This window comes from Vigna angularis, chromosome 2 (assembly GCF_016808095.1).
Source record: "Vigna angularis cultivar LongXiaoDou No.4 chromosome 2, ASM1680809v1, whole genome shotgun sequence".
NCBI classification, from domain to species: domain Eukaryota; kingdom Viridiplantae; phylum Streptophyta; class Magnoliopsida; order Fabales; family Fabaceae; genus Vigna; species Vigna angularis.
Window position 1 is genome coordinate 48,565,576 of NC_068971.1, and position 21,426 is coordinate 48,587,001.

The window sequence follows — 21,426 nt, forward strand, 5'->3', positions numbered from 1 at the left end:
CCTAAGATTTGCCTTCCAATATTTTTTCAACGACCTAACCAACAACATTCCTTACATTTGCTAAAACCTTTCAACTCCATATATTCACCTTATAAATAAGATATTTCATCATATTTTACATTATTAATATTTACTAAATATTTTTTATAACAATTAATTTTTAATTGTTTTATTAAATACTCAATTGATTTTACTAACATAATTCCTCGTCCATTACACTTAGATTCGATGGTTGAAAATAAAGATATCACAGGTTTACAAATATCATCATTTGGGTTGATGGTCATTTTTCTTTGATTTTAGATAAAGTTTTTGGAAAAAATTTATTTCAGCACAATTAATTCTAAGAACAATACTTTTTACTACGTACGATATTTAAAAAAAAATATACTTAGTCAACAAAACATAATTAATTTTTGGAATATAAATTAAATATAATTATACATTTCCTTATAAGCTTAGGAAAAATAAAAGTAAAGGAAATGTTATTTTGATAAATAATTTCCATCCCTTGCAGAAGATAATTTAAAATTCGTAGAAATACAATTTAAAAAAAGACAATCAAGTTAAAACTAATAAAATAATAATGTAAAAAAGGTAAAAAACAAACAAACAAATAATCTGCTTAGTTTAAATAAAATAAAACATATTTAAAAAAATTAATTGAAGTTTGAGTTGAGGTTTTTGTTGGAAATCTAAGTGTGAATCTATGTCACACATTAATATAATACTATATAAAGATGAGAGACTGATTAACTCATTGGTTTTTGTAGAAAGTGGTATCAATCCTTAAATGGTTTGACTCATATCTTACTTAGTATTGTATCTTTCCGGTGAATCTCATTTTCAACATACTACAATTTTTCTGTAAGTGAGTGAAATAAATTATATATAAGGAAAAATAAATTCACTAATTTTTGTTTTAATATTTTTTTTAAATTACTGTCAGATCTCTTATATGTAAAATGCTTCCCAATTAAAAATTTATTTTAAATTAAATATTTATAATATTTTATATATTTATTCGAGAAACTTACATGATATTTTACTTTGTTTTATTCATAAAAAAATTTAACATATCCATGTCAATTTCTTAAGAAAAATGGAAAGTTCTGCATCAAGTTGCAAAACAGTTTTACAATAATTATATCATTTCCTTAACATATTTTTGTTTCAGTATTAATTAAAAAAATATGTTTAAAACGTTAAATAATTTAACAAAATTTAATTAAAACAAATAAATTAATATAATTTAAAAACTAAATTAATTCAAAGATTTTAATAAAAATTAATTTTAATTTTTACTAAAAATTAAAAAACTAAAAGTATATTTAATCTAAAAATCAATTTCACTTAACAACAACAAAATAACACTCTCAGAGAACAATGATTTTTATTTTTTTTAATCTTAATTTCAGCAGTTGATTTATATCTCTAATATTTTCCTGTTGAAATAATTTATTATATATATTTTAAGGTCTAAACAAAATGATTTCGTCAACGTTCTGTGAAAAATATGAGGTAAAGAGAAAAATTAATTAGAGTACAGAGCAAAAAATTAAGGAATGAATTAAACAGCTTTGTTACGGATTAATGACGTAGTTTCTATATGGGTTGTCCAGTTAACCTGATATGTTAAAACAAGTTGACTATAGATATTAAAGGTAGTGATTTAAAATAATTAAAAAAAAAGGTTACCACCAATAATAGATTAATAGTGACATTTTAAAGGGTGTAATTTAGTTAATGTAACAAAATTATTGTAAATCTTACTAATTAAAAATAAGATATTAATTTGTTATAAAAAAAAAGCAGCAAGTGTCTTCTCAAAATATAAACAAATTGTGTTGAAGGTAAGACAAACACGATAATAACTATTTCAAAGTTACAACTTTACTAAGGTCACTAATTAAATCTTAAATTCAATACTCAACTTTATTCGGTCTTATTTTTTAATGATTTTTTTATTGATACGACTTTTAACGTATAATAAATATTTTCTGAGGAAAGGCTGTTGAAGATTATTTGAAAGTCTGAACGAATACACTAAATAAAGGTGTTGAATGAAACAATGTACGTCACTGATCCAACCAGGTTTCGAGTTTCATTTATTTGTTTTGAGCGAAACATGACATGTAATGGATGCTATGTTACGTGTGATACCCAACAAATCCTTTAATTCTCATTCATTTTGTTAAAAAGCTTTTAAAATACGTTAAACTTATATTAGGAATCTGAAAGCCGTGACGGTTGTTTTTTTGGAAAAACACTTTCATCAATCTAGGGTTTACCCTTTTTTTTTTTTTTCAATTCTAGTAATGTTTATAAAACAGTGTTGGAACTCATTTTTGTGCTCATTGCATTGGAAAGAAGACTATGGAGAATGAATTCCACTCCATTCTAGATGTTGAACCATTCTAAAAGAATACTAAAATATAACCAAAAAAAATACTTTTCAAGAACTTGAATTTTAAAATAAAAACTATCAAAAGACCAAACAACTAGGATCAATAAATTTCAAGTACCCGTTAAATACTTCACATAATTTTTTTAAAAAATAAATTAAATATTTTAGCTGACTTTGTCATTTAACTTGACATCTATATAAAACTTTATTTCTTTTGTATTAAAAGGACACGTTTTCTGGAAGGAGTTTTTTCTTCTGAAGCTCTAACAGAAGCACTGTTTGCATTCAAAGCCTGGCTCATTTTATGGGCTGAAATTCTTTTTTATTGTTTTTGGTGAAAGCCCAAAAATAAAATCTGGCCCACAAAAAGAAAAATGAGCAACAAGAAAACAAACAAAACATCATGCATATTTAAATTATTTGCTGATTATTTCTCTTGTCCATTAATCCACCTGACATTTTAAATTCACAGATGGTGGCTGAGAAATCAATGTGAGTGCAGCTGGTGGTAAGACCAGCACCAGCAAGCAAAACAATAATTATACTTATTATTAATATCATATCTTATATAATTATTAAAATCAAAGTGTCATAATAATTGTATAGAAAACTTGAAAGATTTTTTGGTATAAAATACTATATAATAGTAGTGGAATTGTATATAGTCTAAAGAAATTATTCTAACCCAACCGTTGACGAAAATTTAGAATTCACTCTATAAAAACATCTAAAATGTTTTTTTACGTGAATTTTAGTAAAACTGGAGACTATTAAACATAAACACAAAAACGCCCTTTTATCTTCCATTTCATCAAGCAAAAAAAAAAAAACGTAATGTTATACTCTTTTCTATTGATACTTCAATATCTCTAGATTGTTCACTAAAAAAATCTGAAGACAGCTATTTGTTTTATTAGTTCCCCCCTATTTTTATTAGATATTAGAATACAGAACATATTAAATTAAACAAGGATATTATATATATATATATATATATATATATATATATATATATATATATATATATTATGTTAATAGATGTAAACGATTAAATACACACTTACAAGATAATTAATTTAATTGACAAAAGATTATTTTTAAAATAAATAAAAGAAATACTTTTAAAATATAAAACTACACATACTTTCAGTTTTTTCTTTTACATATAAAAAGGTGCACATCCTTATAACCCCTTTATCTCTTTCGGTCTGGTTCTTCAATATCAGCACAGCACAGCACAGCAAGGGAAGGTTCGAGTGAGTATGGCGTCTTCATTATCAGCTCAATTTGTTCATTGTCAGAACTCACTTCCACGGGCTCAGGTCTCTGCGTCCTTTCTCTTTCTCTTTATCCTTCAATACTATCAAGTGTACGGTTTTGACTTTCCCTTTTGGAAGCACCCAAGTCGCTTTTGTTCGATATAATTTATGAAAGAGATTATTTTTCATACATTTTCCCATTAGGGGTTTCGGATTGCAAAGTTGTCAACTGTTAACAATGGTAGAAGTTTGCTGCCATTTTTTCAGGGTAATTTGAGCCGAGATGTGTCAAAGGTTCAAAGGCCACGTGTTGTCTGTTGCGTTACAGGGTCACGGCTTGGTTACGGTAAAACATTGGCATCTAGGTCACACTATGCCTTGAGGTTCCCTGTGAGGCAACAATCTGAAGCAAGGTCAATTAGATACAGGAGCATGACATGTGTCAGCGCCACAGACAATGTAAGTTTCTAATTTCATATTTGTGGTTTGGGATTGTGTTTACTGAAATGGTAACTAGTATTATTACAAGAAGACAGTGGAGAAGCTAAAGGATGAAACCTTCAGGGTCTCTTAACTTTTACTCTTTGTTCCACTGGGCGTCCTTACAAGAGTGTGAAAAGAACATGGTTTTCACAATTTCTTTACAAATTTTTTAAAATAACAAAACAAGTTGGTATTTGTAATTATCAAAATTAGAAAATAGAAGGAGAAAATATTTTCTTAACCAAGCAGACACTGAATAGTTCTTAAAATTTAGACCACTTGTTGATCGAATTATCATTCAGCATTTGGATTTGTGATTGTTCATACTCACGACGCCGTGTTTGGAATCATATTCAATGGTTTAATGTGAGAAAGTCTGGAAAGTGCTCAATAATCTCGTCCGCTGTGATTAACATGATTTTCTTACATGGTTTTGTACCTTTAGGCTCTAGAGCTTCAAGCCAAGGTGACAACCAAGTGTTTCTTTGACGTAGAAGTTGGGGGTGAGGCTGCTGGCAGGATTGTTTTGGGCCTATTTGGAGATGATGTTCCCAAAACAGCTGAAAATTTCCGTGCTTTGTGCACAGGCAAGCAATCAAGTTTTTCTGCAGCATTTTTCGTGTTGCCGTTGGATTTCTACTCTGAAATGGATTGTGTAACTTTGAATTTTATATATCAAACTTAATAATTTTTAACAGGTGAGAAAGGATATGGTTACAAAGGAAGCTCCTTCCATCGTATAATCAAAGATTTCATGATTCAGGGAGGAGACTTTACGGAAGGAAATGTGAGCTCTACTTTTTGTTTGTATGCCTCCATATATGTAGTGATGAGTGCATTTACTTTCCAACTGACATGCCATGTATGTGCATCAAAGAGGCTACTGAATTTTATTCTCGCTTAGAATATGCTTTTATTTGCTGCAGGGAACTGGTGGAATTAGTATCTATGGTCCAAGTTTTAAAGATGAGAGTTTTGCCTGTATGTCTCTCTATTCTGGCCGGATAGTAATATTCAATTATATATTTTTAATAAGATTGCCTGATTGGTATTTAAAATTCAGTTTAATTAATCTGCTTACATTTCTACTTTCAACACTTTCTTGCAGTGAAGCATACTGGTCCTGGAGTTCTAAGCATGGCAAATGCTGGTCCTAATACCAATGGTAGTCAATTTTTCATTTGCACTGTAAAGGTGAGAGACATGCACTGCCCCTTCTGATTTTTTCAAGTTACTGATAGATAAATTTCAATAAAAGTAAACTCAAAATTCTAATCAAGCTTAACTTCAATATCCACTGACTGGTTGTTTATTGTAAAAGCCTCACTAGTCACTAGGGAATGTATTTATCTAGTCTGGTTCCAGATCTAAGATATGATTTCTTCACAGATCTGGACCATTTTGCTGTGGATGTTATTTATCGTATTCAAGGCTCAATTATTAACCTAGAATTTGACTTCTATAAAATATCAACTGTCTTTATTTTTTATGCAGACTCAATGGCTAGACAATCGTCACGTTGTTTTTGGACAAGTCATTGATGGCATGGATGTTGTGAGGACACTTGAATCCCAGGAGACGAGTAAATTAGATGTCCCTCGGAAGCCTTGCAGAATTGTTAATTGCGGAGAACTTATAGATGGTTGATCCTTACCCGGAATTACTTTACTTTTCTTCTGATTTTGAGTTCATTTCCCAATGTTCTGATTGTCTCTTATTAGTCATGTTAATAATGGGTTTGGATTGTCATTAGTTGCTGCCTAATTTCCCATATTTTGTATGACAAGACTCGTGCTTAATCTTTAGAACAATAATATTCTCATTTCCATTTCTTTATGCTATTGTTATTTGCGTTTACGTCACATGCTCCCAACAACATGATTTACATTTTTAAGCATCACTGTTTGTGGGGAGCCAACTGCTATGCACCATGGTTGGGATTGCTCGATAGTAAAAATTTGCTTATTCAAAGCAAAATCTATGCAAGGACCATGGTTTCAACTGCTTGAGATTGGATTATTTGCTGGTGGTCTCCCTCAACTTCCCATATCTCGGGTAATGCTTCTTTGATGTTATGAATGCTGTTCAGTGCATGGTCAGCTCCCGGCACCAAATCTGAGCGTCCCACCTGTCGCCAAGGTGGGTAACTTGAGTTAGATACGTACATAAATCATATAGCTATTCGATTTCAAAAATTTCTCAAGAGGAAACATGAATAGTAAATTATAGCTTACAATAACTGTGTTAAATCCAGCAGCTTTCCCACTTGCAATGTTTCTAGCACTGTCATCAAAAAACAACTGCATAGGATGGAAGAGGGAACACCAAATAACTATAGTAAGATATTCCAAGATTAAAGGGCCAAAATGTTGAAATATAAATAAACACACAAAGGCATAATTTGCATGCGTCACTTAGTTTATATAGTGTTTGCATTTTTTATCAAAAACGTGCACGCGTGAATAATTTCATGCCATATATGTTAAAATGACGCAGAAGCAACTTGTAAATGCGTAAGTGATGCATGCTTACTTTTACACTATATGCTAAGCAAAACACATGTAATTGATTGTACCGTTTTCCTTGGGTCTACATTAGCAATCTGAATGGCAGCTTCAATGGCTTCAACAGAGGGTTTGCAGAGGATTTGTGTCTTGGAGTTAAAGCATTCACTCTCTACCTGGTTACAATCTTCTTTGTTCAACGAGTTGCAGTTGCTCCATGCTAGCACGCGATTATCAGTTGGTACATCTTTGTGATCAGGAGGATTAAGCGTTTCAAAGCATATAATACTGTCAAAACATTCTATCAAGCCCAATCTGTTGAGCACTTGGTGTGCATGAGCCTGATCTGCATTGGTGAATACCTGAGATGGCCATTTCCTAGTCTTAGAATTATATGGAATACTCTCCGCTGAACAGACTAATATATAATATTTACACATACTATTTTACGCTGAGGCATGGAAAACAGAAGGTTCCTTAACACTGGATCTGGCTTCAGTTTCCAGTATGGTAGTCTTCCATGCACGTAGTCATGAAATTCATCATTATCAAATTCATAACCAAAGGCCTGAAATGCATATTCTTGTAAGAAAAGAACGATGAAGAGGAAACCGAGAAAAATGGGTATTTCTCTACCTTTAGTCCTGCCATAGTTGTCCCATATTCCTTGTAGAAGTCCAGGCAAATCTTTGGTACTTCACTTTCTTCCATATGCAAGTGTTTTAACATGTACTCTGTAAACAAGATTGGTTTAACTGAAGTACATATTTTGCATATTATCTTGGCACTAGAGGTACTCTGTAAACAAGGTTGTTTTACCTTCTATGTTCTTCCGACATGCCAAATTGAGACCTGAGCTCAATGGGTAGAGAGTATCGTCCATATCTGTGGAAAAAGTTGGAACAATACATAAACAACACTCCCCGTTTTCCTTTGAAATTGTAACAGAATACGTTTGCAATGGCTTGGTTCAGTTGAATGGAGGAGACATGTGATAAAAGAGGGAAATAATAGCTTGATTGTATCTCCAAAACTCCTCTTTTTTTAGTTTTCTTTCCAATTTATGTAGGAGAAAAAAGCATCATTTTCTCTCTTATTCTGTCAAAATCAAGTAAAATTCATCAAAAACTGGAATTATCATTCTACACTTTCTAGTCCCTACTATTTGTTTAATTATATCATCACCATCGTAATGTTTGCACAGCTTAAAAGAATTGCGCCAAAAAAAATAGTAAATCACGTGCAGTTTCCTAAAATTGTACTGCTCAGGAAACATGTAAGAGCGCAGAAATAGAGTAGCATCATTCATACCGAAAAGCAAGCAATCATACTTGTATCCAGCAATCCCCCAAGAAGCATCCATCTCAAACAAATTCTAATCTGCATCAACATGCAATAAGTTTGTCAATTCCAATGTTCACAAAAACCCTGCTCAATAAACCATAGTATGTGTGGAAAATCCATTGAGAAGTATAAGAAATTCAGTATAGGATGCAGAAGCTGCAACTGTTAGCATCTTAGTAAACATGAAAAACCATATATATGGGACAGGGATCCAAAAGCGTTAATATATATTTTCCTTATGCCATTTAAATTTGAAATGCAAATATCATCACTTTCGGTAACTTAATGGTTTCAGTTTGAGTGAAATCATAAAGGTAAATGAAACAGAAATACTACTATATTCCAAAATAAAAAAAGTTTCTGAGCAAGGTTACCGAAGGTGTTAGTCTATAAGTATTGAGGACTTACTTGGTGAACCAATGAAGAAGATGAAGAGGTATATATATATATATATGTGATCCAAACCTCCAATTTCTAGCTATAACAGGTTCCACCTATAAAAACAAACGAGCCTACAGTGAGTTATTTAATGTGGTCGGATACTGATAAACATCAATAATGGATGTGAAACAAATAATGAAAAAATAATGAAGGCTACGAACAGGAGAATCAAGGACAAGATATTAATTAGAGAACAGAATAAGAAAGTACAATAATCGCAAAGAAACGAAACAACACTTGTGTGGTGGCGTGTTTGAAGGTAGCAGGAAGAATTAATTAGATAGTTGCACACTCACGTGAATCTATTTATACGAGAGCATGCGTGCATGAAACTGTAGAAAGACCCGCCACCAAGTGAGAATGTGCGAGGTGACGATAAAGGGGTGAAATCTGAGGTGGAGAAGATGGAATTTTTTGCACCACTTGTAATTTTGTTGCTCTTATTCATCAAGTCCACAACTTTCAACTTAGGATTTCGCATTATTTAATTATGATAAATATACGGTCCAATGCATGTGGCCCATGTGTGTGCTAGCTCAACAAAATCACAATATTAGGCAGCAATCAACCTTCTCCATATATGCATATAAATTTTGTCACACCAATAGGATAATCTTTTGCTTCTTTGGATGTAGAGATGGGTGGTGAAGATGAGGTTTATTCCTTTTTATGAAGAATATTATAAGCATCAACGTTGTTTTCTGTTACTCAAATCAAGCATATCAACCTCAACATGTTTTTTACTTTATGCCTTTTGCAACCAAATCAGATACCCAAACTCCTGGGGAATTGTCCAAATGCATGCATCGAATTTTTCATTTTTTTCTTTTCTTACTTTTGTATGTATTTTCCTTCGTAGACACTTATGATCACCACAGAACAAATACTAAATAAAAACACTTTTTTTAACGAAAATTCAAACTTTATTTGACTCCCTTGTAAAGATTAATGAAATACTTAAAAGCAAATTACTGGTAAAAAAAACTTTAAGGAAAATAGTAACAAAGATATTATTTAATATTGAAGATAATGACAACATCAAAGTTTCCTTTTCACAATTTATCCCAAAGTATATTATCTCCTAGAGAGTGTAACATATTCGTCGATTCCACTTAGAAGGAAAAAAAAAAGGCTTAGGTAATATCCCATTCGTTTGTTTTATGTATCAGTGATTGAGCTACACATTTTATTCCTACCAGCACTGACAAAAAGGTAATCTTAGGCCAAGAAAATTTGTAGTAACTGATATAAACAAAAAAGTTTGTAACAACAAAACAAAAACTAATTTTTATGTAAATTACACATAGAAAAAAATGCTTTCTCTTTGAAAGTTTTCTTAATAAATTGAATAGTTAAACATGCATTATAACTTCACATAGAAACACTTACCAAATAAATAATTAATTAACATTTTTATTCTGTACATTTGTCGGTTATTTTTATTTCATCTAATGTTTTAAATAGAGTCAGTTGTTCTTTGAATACTAAGATTTTGTGAAGCTATATAGGTCACCAAAATGAATTAGTGTATTTGAATAAGACAAGTTATAGAGTTGACGGTGAATCCAGACAAAAGGAGAAATGAAATGCAAAGATGATCCAAACAGAGAAATAGTGAAGGGGAACCGTAGCCTGCGCAAGAGGTGGTTATGAGGTGCAAAAAGAAGAAGCAGCCCACACAAGGATAACATCCTATGGATCAGGCCCGAATTACCATAGGAACCAGCCCATATCCAATCCTTCAAACATTGAATTACCCAATCATCATACTGATACAATTAACAGTAAAAATAGTTTAAAAAACCTTTCTATTTAAACAAAGGGATTTTCGCTTGCATAAAATTAAGGATAAAGACTACAAAAACACATCTCTTTTGTTTGATTTAAAAATAATTATAGGACCACATATAATGATTATTTCAAGAAATATTAGTACTTTTAGAGTCTACAAAAACACATCTCTTCTGGAAAGCACACTCCAAACGACAATTATTTGTCTTGAAATATAAAATTGACAAGTCTTAAGCATGTACATTTATATTATTGTTAAACTTGATAGAGCTTAACGTGTTATTTATTTAAAGCTATTAATTCAGCATTTTGATAAACATTAATAATATCTTTTAACAGATTAATGAAGTATAATACATGACTAATTCAATGATATTGCTAAGTATAATTTATTTTAAGAAAATTATAAACTTTACATATATTAGAAATATATATTAAATAAAATGTGACTATTACAAAATCACACATGTATTTAATCATTATATAATTATATTCATTAAATATGCAATATATAATTAATGTTGTACACACTTTACTAATATATAGCTTATACAGGTGTTATTTATTTAATATGATACACAATTAATATTCTTTTTGGCGCAGGATATATAATTAATATTACACATGTTTTATGAAGATAGTATTATCTAATTATTAAAAGCATAATATTCCCCATTATCTATAAATATAACATATAGTTAATATTGGGCTATTTAATTTACATATTTAACACACACAACACTATTATTTATTATATTTAAGGTATAACTAATATTACGCAGAAATCTATGTATTTAATATATTAAATAGCTTAAAAGATATCAAATACAAATAATTCAACTTCCATAAACACTATAAATTGATAATGAAACAATAATTAATTTGACGGTTGAATAATTATATATTATCAAGTGTATATTAAATTTCGTAAAAATATTAAAATGATAATGTAATAAACATATTTATTACACATAATAATATTATATATTATATTTAATATATAATTAAAATTACAAACAAGCTTATGTATATTTAATATATTAAATACATTGAGAAGAATATCAAATAAAAATAATTTAACTTCCATAAACACTGTAAATTGATAACGTAACATTAATTAATTTGATGGTTAAATTCTAACTTCATATCATCTTGTGTATATCAAATTTTATAAAAAAATAATGAAATGATAATTAAATTATACATTCAAATATATATTACATAACTTTTAATTTTAAAATATATAAATGAATATAAAACAATTTCGAATTGAACTTTTTTTTTATAAATATGATAAATGTAAAATGAACATGATAATTCTTTAGAGTGATTTTTCAATTAAAGGTTACCTAATATATTTTAGTAGGTTGTGTAACTGTTTTTTTTTTCACAAAAATATTGATGTATGTATTATTAATATCCAGTGTTGGTTGATGCACCTAAAAATGTATTATATAAATATTTAAATTTGTTAAGATAAATGAATTATATCGCATCCATGTTATTAGAAGAACTAAATTACTTTAAATTTTAATGGTTACAACTTTTCAGAGGTTGTGTGTAAAAATAATAATGTATTGAGTATCTTCTCAGCTAAGAATCTCTCATGCACTGGACATAGAAAAGAAAATCTGTCTTATAAAAAATAATGCTTGACAGTGATATGAACAAGTTTTGCAATATAACTATAAAATATTTAGAAGAAAAGTTTTTTTTTTTCATTTGGGATAATAGTTCTTGTTTGGAATAATTTTTTGAGATAAACACATTTAATTTATATAAAAATATTTTTTTATTTATATTTTTATTATTTAAACTAATGAAAACACATGCAGATGTGTGTTCACTTTTTATGATAAGAAAAAATATTTTTAATATTTTTATTATAAATATAACTAATTTTTATAATTTTATTTAAATATTTTTATTTATTTTATTAGTTTTAAACATGTGTCTTTGAGTTGATTTTTTTTATGTATTTATTAAAAAAGATTTAGAGGTTGAAAAATTAAATAATAAACATTTTTAAGTTTATATTAAATTTTGAATACCATGTGAAAACTAATTTATAGGTTTGGAAAGTTAATATTTCTATAAAAATATAAACAGTAAATTTTATAAAAATACAAATGATAAATTATGTGCAAAAGCATAGAGTAAACCCTCTAAAAGTATATATGATGTGTGCAAAAATACGTAGAATTGATTCACGAAAAGTATAAATTAGTGTATGAACAAAATGATTTAATGTGTACTGCTAAACTTGTGAAGCATTAATAAACTTGTTTAATATATGTTGTTAGACTCATCTAATGATTATATGAACACATTCGTCTAATGTTTATTATCAGACTCATTTGTCTGTAAGACTCGTTTAATCAGAAAATAGATAGAGTCACTTAATATGTATTAATAGACTTATCTAATATATGCATGAACAAACTCGTCTAATATATGTTGTTAAATTTGTCTAATAAGTATATGAACAAACTCGTATAATGTGTGTTGCAAAACTCATTTTATCAGTGTATGAACATATTAATCTAATGTGCATTTTTTAACTTATTTAATAAATGCATGAAATAATTCATCTTATGTTTTTTGTTATATTCGTTAGTGTATGAAAAACTTGTTTAATGAATAATGTTAGGTCAATTTAATATTTTTCACTATATTCATTTAATTCGTGTGTGAACAAGCTTATCTAACATGTATTTGAAGATTTATTTAATAAGTGAATGAATATATATTGTCTTGTGTAACACCCTAATATTTTAAAGGGTATTACTGATAGTTAGAGACTAAATTAATTTGATATCTCATATAAACAATCAAACTTTATTTCAATTACTCCAAAGTACAATACCAAACTTACAAACTTTAAACAATATAGTCTTCACCATTGAAATTTCAACCATAATCTTCCCAATACAAATTTATTCTTTTTACAAAAATCCCTAAAAGTTTTCCCCACATCTCTCTCATCTCTAAGCTTTTTCAACCGCATCTGCAAAATTATCTAATCACATATAACATGAGTTATATGATCATAGTACAAACAAATAAGGGTAAGCCAATCATATCATAAAATCATTAAACTTGTAATAAAAATATTATAATCATGTGTTTGTGCAATTGATAAAATATCATTATTCCGATGTCATTAATTCATCATTATCAAAATCATCTTCCTCATTTTCATAAACCTTACAAGTGTACCATGCTTACTCACGAAGCCTTATGGTCAGACCGCTCTCTGCCTACTTCCTTAAGCCTCACCTGTATACTATGTCTTACTTTTTGAAGCCTTATGGTCAGACCTCTCTCTGCCTGCTTCTATAAATCTTTGAATCATATATTTATGTCAAAGCCTTATGGTCAGACCACTTTCTGCCTGCTTTCATAAACCTCAGGTGTTACTTTGCTCATATCAAGCTCTCATGGTATAAATCGCACATACTACTCCTCGTAGTAAACATCATTTCATAAGCAATGATTTCTTATATCCACTCCAATATTTCATCAAATCAACATTTCATACCATCTTATCCACTCCAACATTTCATCAAATCAACAATTCATAACCTCTTATCCGCATAACTCAATCATGTTCATTCTTTAATCATAATTTGACAATAACCTATTTTGATGTCAATAAATTAAACATATTGTCAGATATCATACTTCATATTATAAACTCATTTTGACCATAACGAGTATAACTCAACATATTTTCACCAATCAAAGATTCATAGATCAGTCAAAACATTTCAACATATCTTAGCAACTCATATTAAAGTCTGAGCTCAATGTAACAATAAATAAAATATATATGAGGTTTTTACCATGATAACTTTATGCATCTACAGTCAACTTGTTTTATTTTATTTTCATCCTATTAGAGATCTTTCTTTACCCCAATTGGTCACCGGAGAGGACCCAGATGTCTGAACGCATCAAACTCACCTTCGACGCCAGCACATATGACTAGTCACAACTGACTGGACCAGGCCAGGGCTGCTCTATGATCAGGGATGTGCCAACTCAGGTTTTTAAGGTTCCTCTATCCTACCAACAAAGGGAGGCCCTCAATAATTAACAATTTATTTATTTATCTACCTTGTTCTCTTATGCTCTAAATCTAATATGCCAAATTTTAATATTTTTACTTCCTCTCACAACAACCTCAAACAGTATTTGTATATCTATTTAATAACCATATACAAACTATTACAGAACCCTTACTCCAGACCTTCCAACAAGATCAATTTCAGCCAACAAGCTCATTCAAAACAGATTAAATTCATCACATCACAACATGTACAATTTAACAGTTTCAGTTATAACACTCAATATAATAAAAGTCATAAAACAGTTTCGCAAGAGAACACCAGTTCAACATTCGTATATTTATAAATTCATACAAAAATAATTAGTTGCTCTTACCATCAAAATAACATTAATATAAAAATTCAGGGGAAACAAGAAGTTGAATCTGGCAGAGCCGGTTAGACAACTTCTCATCCTTCCAAAAAGATGCAATAAAAAGAATAGATAAAACAATAAAATTTCTGGGGAAACAAGAAGTTGAATCTGGCAGAGCCGGTTAGACAACTTCACATCCTTCCAAAAATACAATATAAATAAGAAATAACAGGTATGGGAAAACAAGAAGTTGAATCTGGCAGAGCCGGTTAGACAACTTCTCATCCTTCCAGAAATACAATATAAAGATATAAGAAACAACAAAAGCTTTAGGGAAACAAGAAGTTGAATCTGGCAGAGCCGGTTAGACAACTTCTCGTCCTTCCAAAAATACAATATAAAGATATAAGAAACAATCAAAGCTTTGGGGAAACAAGAAGTTGAATCTGGCAGAGCCGGTTAGACAACTTCTCGTCCTTCCAAAAAAATACAAAAGAAACAAATAGATATTCTCATTCAAAATTCAAGACCATACAACAACAAAATACTACATATTCAAGATTTAGGATTAGAGACAAGCAAAGTATAAGAGTGGCTTCCCTTACCTCTATTCCAGACTTAGTTTCCTCTTCTCAAACCGTTCTCCGGAAACTTCCAGAATTTCCCCTCTTCAACTACAATTTACTCCAACTCTCTTCTCTCACAATTTCTCTAGAATTTTGGTGTAAATTTCCAGCCTCCCCCCCTTGGCTATTTATAGTAAAAAAACTTTACTATTCATTTTTACTATTCATTTTTACTATTCATTTTTTTATTCATTTTACTATTACAAAAATAATTTTTTATTTGCAAATTGGTGAATTCTGATCTCAAAGCTACGTGTAACACTTATCCTTTCCAAAAATAATTTTTTTTTTACTATTCACTTTTTACTATTCACAATTTACTATTCACAATTTACTATTCACTAATAATTTTTTTTTTCTAGTATCTAACAAATATTTTCAAGGATCTTACATCTTGTGTATTAATAAACTCATCTAATTTATATGTAGAAATACTTATCTAATGTATATTGTCATTGTTTAATTAATATATGAGACACTCATCTAATATTTATTGTTAACTTGTCTAATCAATATATGAATTAATGTTTAACCTAATAAAAATATAAAAAATATCCAATAATAAAATATATTATTATAATTTATTATAAAAATAATTTTAATTTTATGTTTACAAAGACAAAATTATTATGTTATTGTAATGTGTAAATATAACTAGTTTTTATAATTTTATTGTTAATACTTTTATTCATTTTATTTTATAGGTAGTTTTATAATTAAGATAATGATTAACTTTAAAAAATCTGTCAAATAAAAAAGTGGTTAAATTAAAAAAAACATTTACTTAAAGGTTGAAATTAAGAAAATAATTATTTTATTTTAAAAGTAACAACTCTAATGTTTGACTTCTAAGAGATGTTCTAAAATATCATTTATTGTCATTATGAAAGTTTTAGAAACTCCTTATAACGTAAATTAACTTTAGTGCATTTTGTCATAAAACATAAATACGTTTTATTAAACAAATGAAGACTCCTCACTCCAGAGATCTACTATTTTCAAAGATTAGGTTAACAGGATTTAAATAAAACATCAAAATAATTTAAGGTGTGAAAAGAAGAATTCAGATAAAAGTCTATTAAAGTGACCGGTCCGTCACGTTTTTTAACATGATAGTTGTTTAAAATAATTATTAAATATATATATTTATATTTTGAAATGTCCATCAGAAACACTCATCAACATTTTGATGAAAATTAAAAAATTGCTAAAAATATATATTTATTAGGACTCTGAAACGATTAGCAGGAAAATCCATCAATATATAGGAAGTTTAAAATAATATTAAATTAAGATTTAATTATTTTGAAATACTTGCAGGTATGATTCATGAATCATAAAGCGGTCTCATAACTTTAATTATTTTCCAGTTATTGTCTTGAACATTCCACATTAAGGAGAAAATGGTTTGGACAAAACATCCTCACCCACAAGGCAACAAATGCAGATCATAGAGCACATGGAAAATTAATTAAGACAAAAGCAAAAAGGGACCGACAGAGGTATCCTTGGTGAAGGGGGGGGTGTCGGGGCGACTTACCAGCTACATGAGATACATGTCTCATTCCAATTTATCGGCGATAAATGAGAAAAAGCCCTATTTAATAACTTGAGCTGTAGTGTAGTGAATAAACCAATACCCAAAACCCACACTGTGTTCTATATAAACAAACCAATAATTATCACAAGTTATTCACTCAGTGGTTGATTCAGAAATGATAATGAGGGTGCTCCTTCTTATAGTATTTACATTTTTTTCTGTGGTTATCAATGGTAGATCTGAGTATGAGCTTTTCTACCAAAACGACACCGGATCAATGGCTGCGAAGCCTCTCATGGTTCCTCTCACTCTTATTCCGGGAGCTGCTTCCAAAGGAGCTGGTATCTCTCTCTCTCTATTTCTCTGAATGAATGAAATTATTTGTAGTTTGCCTCGTCATTTCTTAAAGCTAGTGAAATTATTTGAATGCTGGCTTCACCATTACGCCACTTTGTAACAGTATCCTCTGAACTCTGCATTGCATTATTCCCTTTGTGCCCCCCAAATGCTCTCTTTGTCATTTTTCACTTTCTGGTAACACTTTTGCCGTTTTATGTAATTAGATTACTGTCACTGAACGGGACTAGGCATTTATGCACTGAGATGGTACTTGTACGAGTAGGATGGATATCATTTTTGTGCATGCTTTTTAGGTTAATAAAGACTGTCTCAACTGCGTGTGTTAGATAAGTGTTTGCAAAATTATTTTTTGATGAAGTCGATTTTGCATAGTGGATTCTGATTGCAATTGATAAGTGGAGTGATTTATTTTTTGTTATTTTTAATCTACAAGCAAATTAATGTTAGAACTCTACAAAAAATGAACGCAAACATTACCTAGAGTTGCATTTTCAAGATTTATAATATTTTTTGTCCTGAATTGCCAGTTTGTTTAGATGGAACATTGCCTGGTTATCACTTTCATCCTGGATTTGGATCTGGGGCAAATAGTTGGCTCATTCAATTGGAGGTATGTAGCAGAATATCCAGTTGTCTTGACAGTGAGATTCAATCAGAAATTTTTAAATATTTTAAGGATTTTTCAATTTTTTTAAAAATTTCAAATCTTTATGCAACTGTGATAATTTATTGGCATAATGCTATTATGATGTAAACCTCATTAAATACTTTCCTACCCGGCTTGCTTAGGGTGGAGGATGGTGTAATAACATCAGAAGTTGTGTCTTCAGAAAAACTACTCGTCGTGGTTCCTCAAAATTCATGGAAAAGCAACTAGCATTCACAGGGATATTAAGCAACAAAGCTGAAGAAAACCCTGGTTTTTGTCTTTACCTTACCTTACAAATGCATGCATTATTTTCTTCTGAAATTACAGGATTTTCTTACTCGAGTCTTCTGTGTTCTCATTTTTACGGATATTTTCGTGTGACAGATTTCTTTAACTGGAACAGAGTTAAAGTACGGTACTGTGATGGGGCATCTTTCAGTGGAGATAGTCAAGACGAGGTTAGTGAGAGTATGAAAAAGTATAATAGTATATATTTTCCCCTTCTTATGTATATATATACTTATTGAAACATTCAGTCAATTGATAGCCACTTGAAGTAAGTAAGCAGAGCTTTGCTATTTATTTTGCGTATCGTCTGACTCATCAATGGCAAAGAAGCAAAGTTTTGTTTCCTTGCAAGAGTGGGAGAGTCAAAGCTATGGTCCCAGTGTTAGTTCATTCTTCCACTCATATATGCCATGTTTGCATCTCTTGAAGGCAACTTTTGTGACACCATGTTTCATAGTGTCAAAATTGATTTGCTTTTAATGAAAGAAAGTAGACATGCTGACATGTCTTTTTTTTTTTTTTTCAAATGTAGTCATACTGACATACTGACACAATGTGTGTTACTGAGTTGTGAATTTTCCAACGTGTGTGTGTGTTACTGAGTTGGTTGCACACGGAAATATTCTGAATTTATGTTTATATTGTAATGTGAATTTGTTTCAGGCTGCACAGCTTCAATTCCGAGGACAAAAAATCTGGCAAGCTGCAATGGAGGAATTATTGTCAAAGGGGATGAAGAAGGCCAACCAGGTTTACCATGTCCCTTTTGTCGCAATAATCAATCTTCAATATCCATGGATGCTAATTAATTCTTTTTATCAGGCTCTTTTGTCTGGATGCTCTGCTGGTGGTCTAGCGTCTATAATACATTGTGATGAGTTCCGGACCTTATTTCCTACATCCACCAAAGTGAAATGTTTGAGCGATGCAGGGTTTTTCCTAGATGCGTAAGTTTTGTATTGTTTTATACTGCTACAACTAGCCCACAGCATCAGCAGAGCTTGATATAATTGATTATCTGTTCAATCATGTAGGGTTGATGTTGCTGGGGTTCGGACAATGAGGAATCTGTTTGGAGGTGTAGTTAAGTTACAGGTAATGTTTGATGTTGTAAAAATATGTGTAAGAAATTGAATATAGCTTTATGGATATGTTATGAGCTCAATTTTCAAGAGTCATTTGGTTCAAGCATGGGATAAACTTTCTTGTTACAGATTTACTTATTTTATATTAATTTCAGAAACTATGTACAAGTATGCCGTTACACTGATGTTGTTGAAACTGCAGGAAGTGCAAAAAAATCTTCCAGAAAGTTGTCTCAAGCAATTGGACCCAACTTCGGTATTTTTCTATTTATTTTGAATGTCATGCTGTCGATAACTTGAAATTGTAAAACTTGCAAATTTTAAACATAATTTTTCTTTTTGTAGTGCTTTTTTCCTCAAAATTTGATCAACCATGTTCAGACTCCATTGTTTCTACTCAATGCAGCTTATGATTCATGGCAGGTGATATTAACGGATACACTCTTGTAATTTTATGTTAATAAAGGGCCTGATTATGTGTGTATAAGCTTGTATCTCTTCATTTGTCCTCAAAATGCTATGGTATGGATGCTATGGTTTCTTGTTTAACTAATTTGTGGTCTATGATTTTCCTGTTTCAAACGTTTCTAGTACTGTCAAGAATTTTTTCTACTCCTCTTTTTTTAGTACAGGAAAAATAATTTTAATTTGGACTCTTACCAATGCCCAATCCACAGTAAAAGCCTTGGCCCTGTAGGCAAATTGAATTCATCCATCACTCAGTTAATTAGTTTTGAATGTTAAGTTATTTTATGCTTAAGCAAAAGTCCATAGGGTAAGCTAAGCAAGAAACATATATTCTCTGGGATTATCGATGAATACCCTGTATGTACCTGTGGCAACCTGATTAGAACTGAATTCTTTATGATATGGACTAAATCTGTCTTATTTCTTCCTTTAGGTTCAAGACAGTTTGGTCTCTGGTTCAGCAGATCCCCATGGCTCTTGGAATGATTGTAAACATAATCGTGCACTCTGTAACTCATCTCAAATTCAATTCTTCCAAGGTAACTTGATCTCTAATGTGAATTTCTATATTGCGCGTAGCAATTGATGCATATCTACAATCATCTGATTTCATTGAAATATAATATAATATAATATATCTCTTCTCTGAATCAGATTTCAGAAATCAAATGCTAAACTACATCAAAGGCTTCTCAGGGGAATCTCGTACTGGGTTATTCATCAATTCTTGTTTTGCTCATTGCCACTCTGAATTACAAGATACTTGGTTTGCTGATGACTCTCCAGTTATTGACAATACGGTATGCATGATTTAGATTTCTATGCTTCTAAAACTGTGCTGGTGGAATACGTTAGGGTTTTCTAGACTAACTTTTTCTTCTAATTGGGAGAGTTGAAAAGACTCAGTGAGAGACCATGTAAGGAGATTCCAAAAAATCTTGATAGGAATTAAAAACTATGGCATCTCTATGGTTCAATCTTGTCTTTATATGAAGCAATGATTCATTTGCAATCAAATGCATGAGGCTGCCATTTCTGTATAAAATAAAAAACAGTAGAATGATAAAGATTTAGAGTTATATGCGGATAAATCTTCTGTATATCTAGAATCATTGACTAATTACCGGATTAGTTCAATATTGTTGAAATGTTGACATAAACTTTTTTTCACTTTCCATCCATGTATTCATGGTTAAACATATGACAATATAGTTTGACCCTTTCATGAAAAGGAAAACAGTCATTAAAAATATACCTAGCCTTCATTTTGATTGCAATCGCTTGTTCTGCTCAGGTCTAAGACAAAGTGAAACTAATGCCTCTGAGTGAAATTATTCACTATTTACTGTTCTTACAGAAAAGTTATCTAATAAGTTGATATTTCTTTTCCTGCAGCCAGTTGCAACTGCTGTTGGACAATGGTATTTTGATCGGAAAACTGTCAAAGCTATAGACTGTCCTTACCCCTGTGGCAAGACCTGCCATAATACGGTCTTCAAGTGAGTGAAAGTTTACTGATTTTTCATTTGGCAATTTGATATTTTATCAATGTAATCACTGTAATTGCCATATGTGCGTGTAACATTGTTCAACTGTAATGAAAATAAATATAGTTCTTGATTGAGGCTGCAATTAGTTAGATCTATCTTCTTACTAATAAGTCGTAAAAGATTTCTTTCGACTAAAAACCTAAAATTAGTAACTGAGCTTGTGCTTCTGCTGCTACCTTTTGAATATTGTCAATATTTTCTCGTAC

At 30.3% G+C, this 21,426-nt stretch overlaps 3 protein-coding genes across 5 annotated transcripts; 2 read left to right on the plus strand and 1 right to left on the minus strand.

Moving 5' to 3' along the window:
• The first annotated feature begins 3,570 nt into the window (after positions 1–3,570).
• Positions 3,571–5,985, plus strand: LOC108329274 (peptidyl-prolyl cis-trans isomerase, chloroplastic). Its single transcript, XM_017563415.2, has 7 exons — positions 3,571–3,729; positions 3,934–4,125; positions 4,595–4,736; positions 4,848–4,936; positions 5,076–5,130; positions 5,258–5,343; positions 5,644–5,985. Exons 1-7 carry the CDS (start codon positions 3,670–3,672, stop codon positions 5,794–5,796), a joined length of 777 nt encoding a protein of 258 aa, XP_017418904.1. The 5' UTR covers positions 3,571–3,669; the 3' UTR covers positions 5,797–5,985.
• LOC108329273 (uncharacterized protein C24B11.05) lies at positions 5,945–8,706 on the minus strand. 3 transcript variants are annotated; one of them, XM_017563410.1, is made up of 9 exons: positions 8,649–8,706; positions 8,406–8,491; positions 7,965–8,033; positions 7,473–7,538; positions 7,290–7,387; positions 7,096–7,221; positions 6,725–7,015; positions 6,384–6,449; positions 5,945–6,277 (listed from the first exon to the last, which is right to left on the minus strand). In XM_017563410.1, exons 3-9 carry the CDS (start codon positions 8,014–8,016, stop codon positions 6,128–6,130), a joined length of 849 nt encoding a protein of 282 aa, XP_017418899.1. In that variant the 5' UTR covers positions 8,017–8,033; positions 8,406–8,491; positions 8,649–8,706; the 3' UTR covers positions 5,945–6,127. The 3 variants fall into 3 exon arrangements, with proteins under 3 accessions (XP_017418899.1, XP_052729065.1, XP_017418902.1); XM_052873105.1 differs by having other exon boundaries at positions 8,406–8,694; XM_017563413.2 differs by lacking the exon at positions 8,649–8,706 and having other exon boundaries at positions 8,372–8,407.
• Positions 8,707–16,784: 8,078 nt separating this feature from the next.
• Positions 16,785–21,302, plus strand: LOC108327746 (pectin acetylesterase 6). The gene is made up of 12 exons (XM_017561439.2): positions 16,785–17,161; positions 17,708–17,790; positions 17,970–18,099; positions 18,214–18,287; positions 18,781–18,867; positions 18,940–19,064; positions 19,152–19,212; positions 19,405–19,458; positions 19,548–19,625; positions 20,104–20,209; positions 20,325–20,470; positions 21,066–21,302. The coding sequence occupies exons 1-12, from the start codon at positions 16,996–16,998 to the stop codon at positions 21,171–21,173; spliced, it is 1,218 nt and encodes a 405-aa protein (XP_017416928.1). The 5' UTR covers positions 16,785–16,995; the 3' UTR covers positions 21,174–21,302.
• The last annotated feature ends 124 nt before the right edge of the window (positions 21,303–21,426 follow it).

Excerpts from the sequence above, each read along its gene's own strand:
- LOC108329274 (XM_017563415.2), top strand. The coding sequence starts at position 3,670 with ATGGCGTCTTCATTATCAGCTCAATTTGTTCATTGTCAGAACTCACTT. Across the intron at positions 3,730-3,933 it reads ACTCACTTCCACGGGCTCAG|GGTAATTTGAGCCGAGATGT; the intron begins GTCTCTGCGTCC and ends CCATTTTTTCAG. Across the intron at positions 5,344-5,643 it reads TTTTCATTTGCACTGTAAAG|ACTCAATGGCTAGACAATCG; the intron begins GTGAGAGACATG and ends TTTTTTATGCAG.
- LOC108327746 (XM_017561439.2), top strand. The coding sequence starts at position 16,996 with ATGATAATGAGGGTGCTCCTTCTTATAGTATTTACATTTTTTTCTGTG. Across the intron at positions 17,791-17,969 it reads GTTGGCTCATTCAATTGGAG|GGTGGAGGATGGTGTAATAA; the intron begins GTATGTAGCAGA and ends CGGCTTGCTTAG. Across the intron at positions 19,626-20,103 it reads CAGCTTATGATTCATGGCAG|GTTCAAGACAGTTTGGTCTC; the intron begins GTGATATTAACG and ends TTCTTCCTTTAG.
- LOC108329273 (XM_017563410.1), bottom strand. The coding sequence starts at position 8,016 with ATGGATGCTTCTTGGGGGATTGCTGGATACAAGTATGATTGCTTGCTT. Across the intron at positions 7,388-7,472 it reads ATGTCGGAAGAACATAGAAG|AGTACATGTTAAAACACTTG; the intron begins GTAAAACAACCT and ends TCTTGTTTACAG. Across the intron at positions 7,016-7,095 it reads CCATGCCTCAGCGTAAAATA|GTATTCACCAATGCAGATCA; the intron begins GTATGTGTAAAT and ends TGGCCATCTCAG.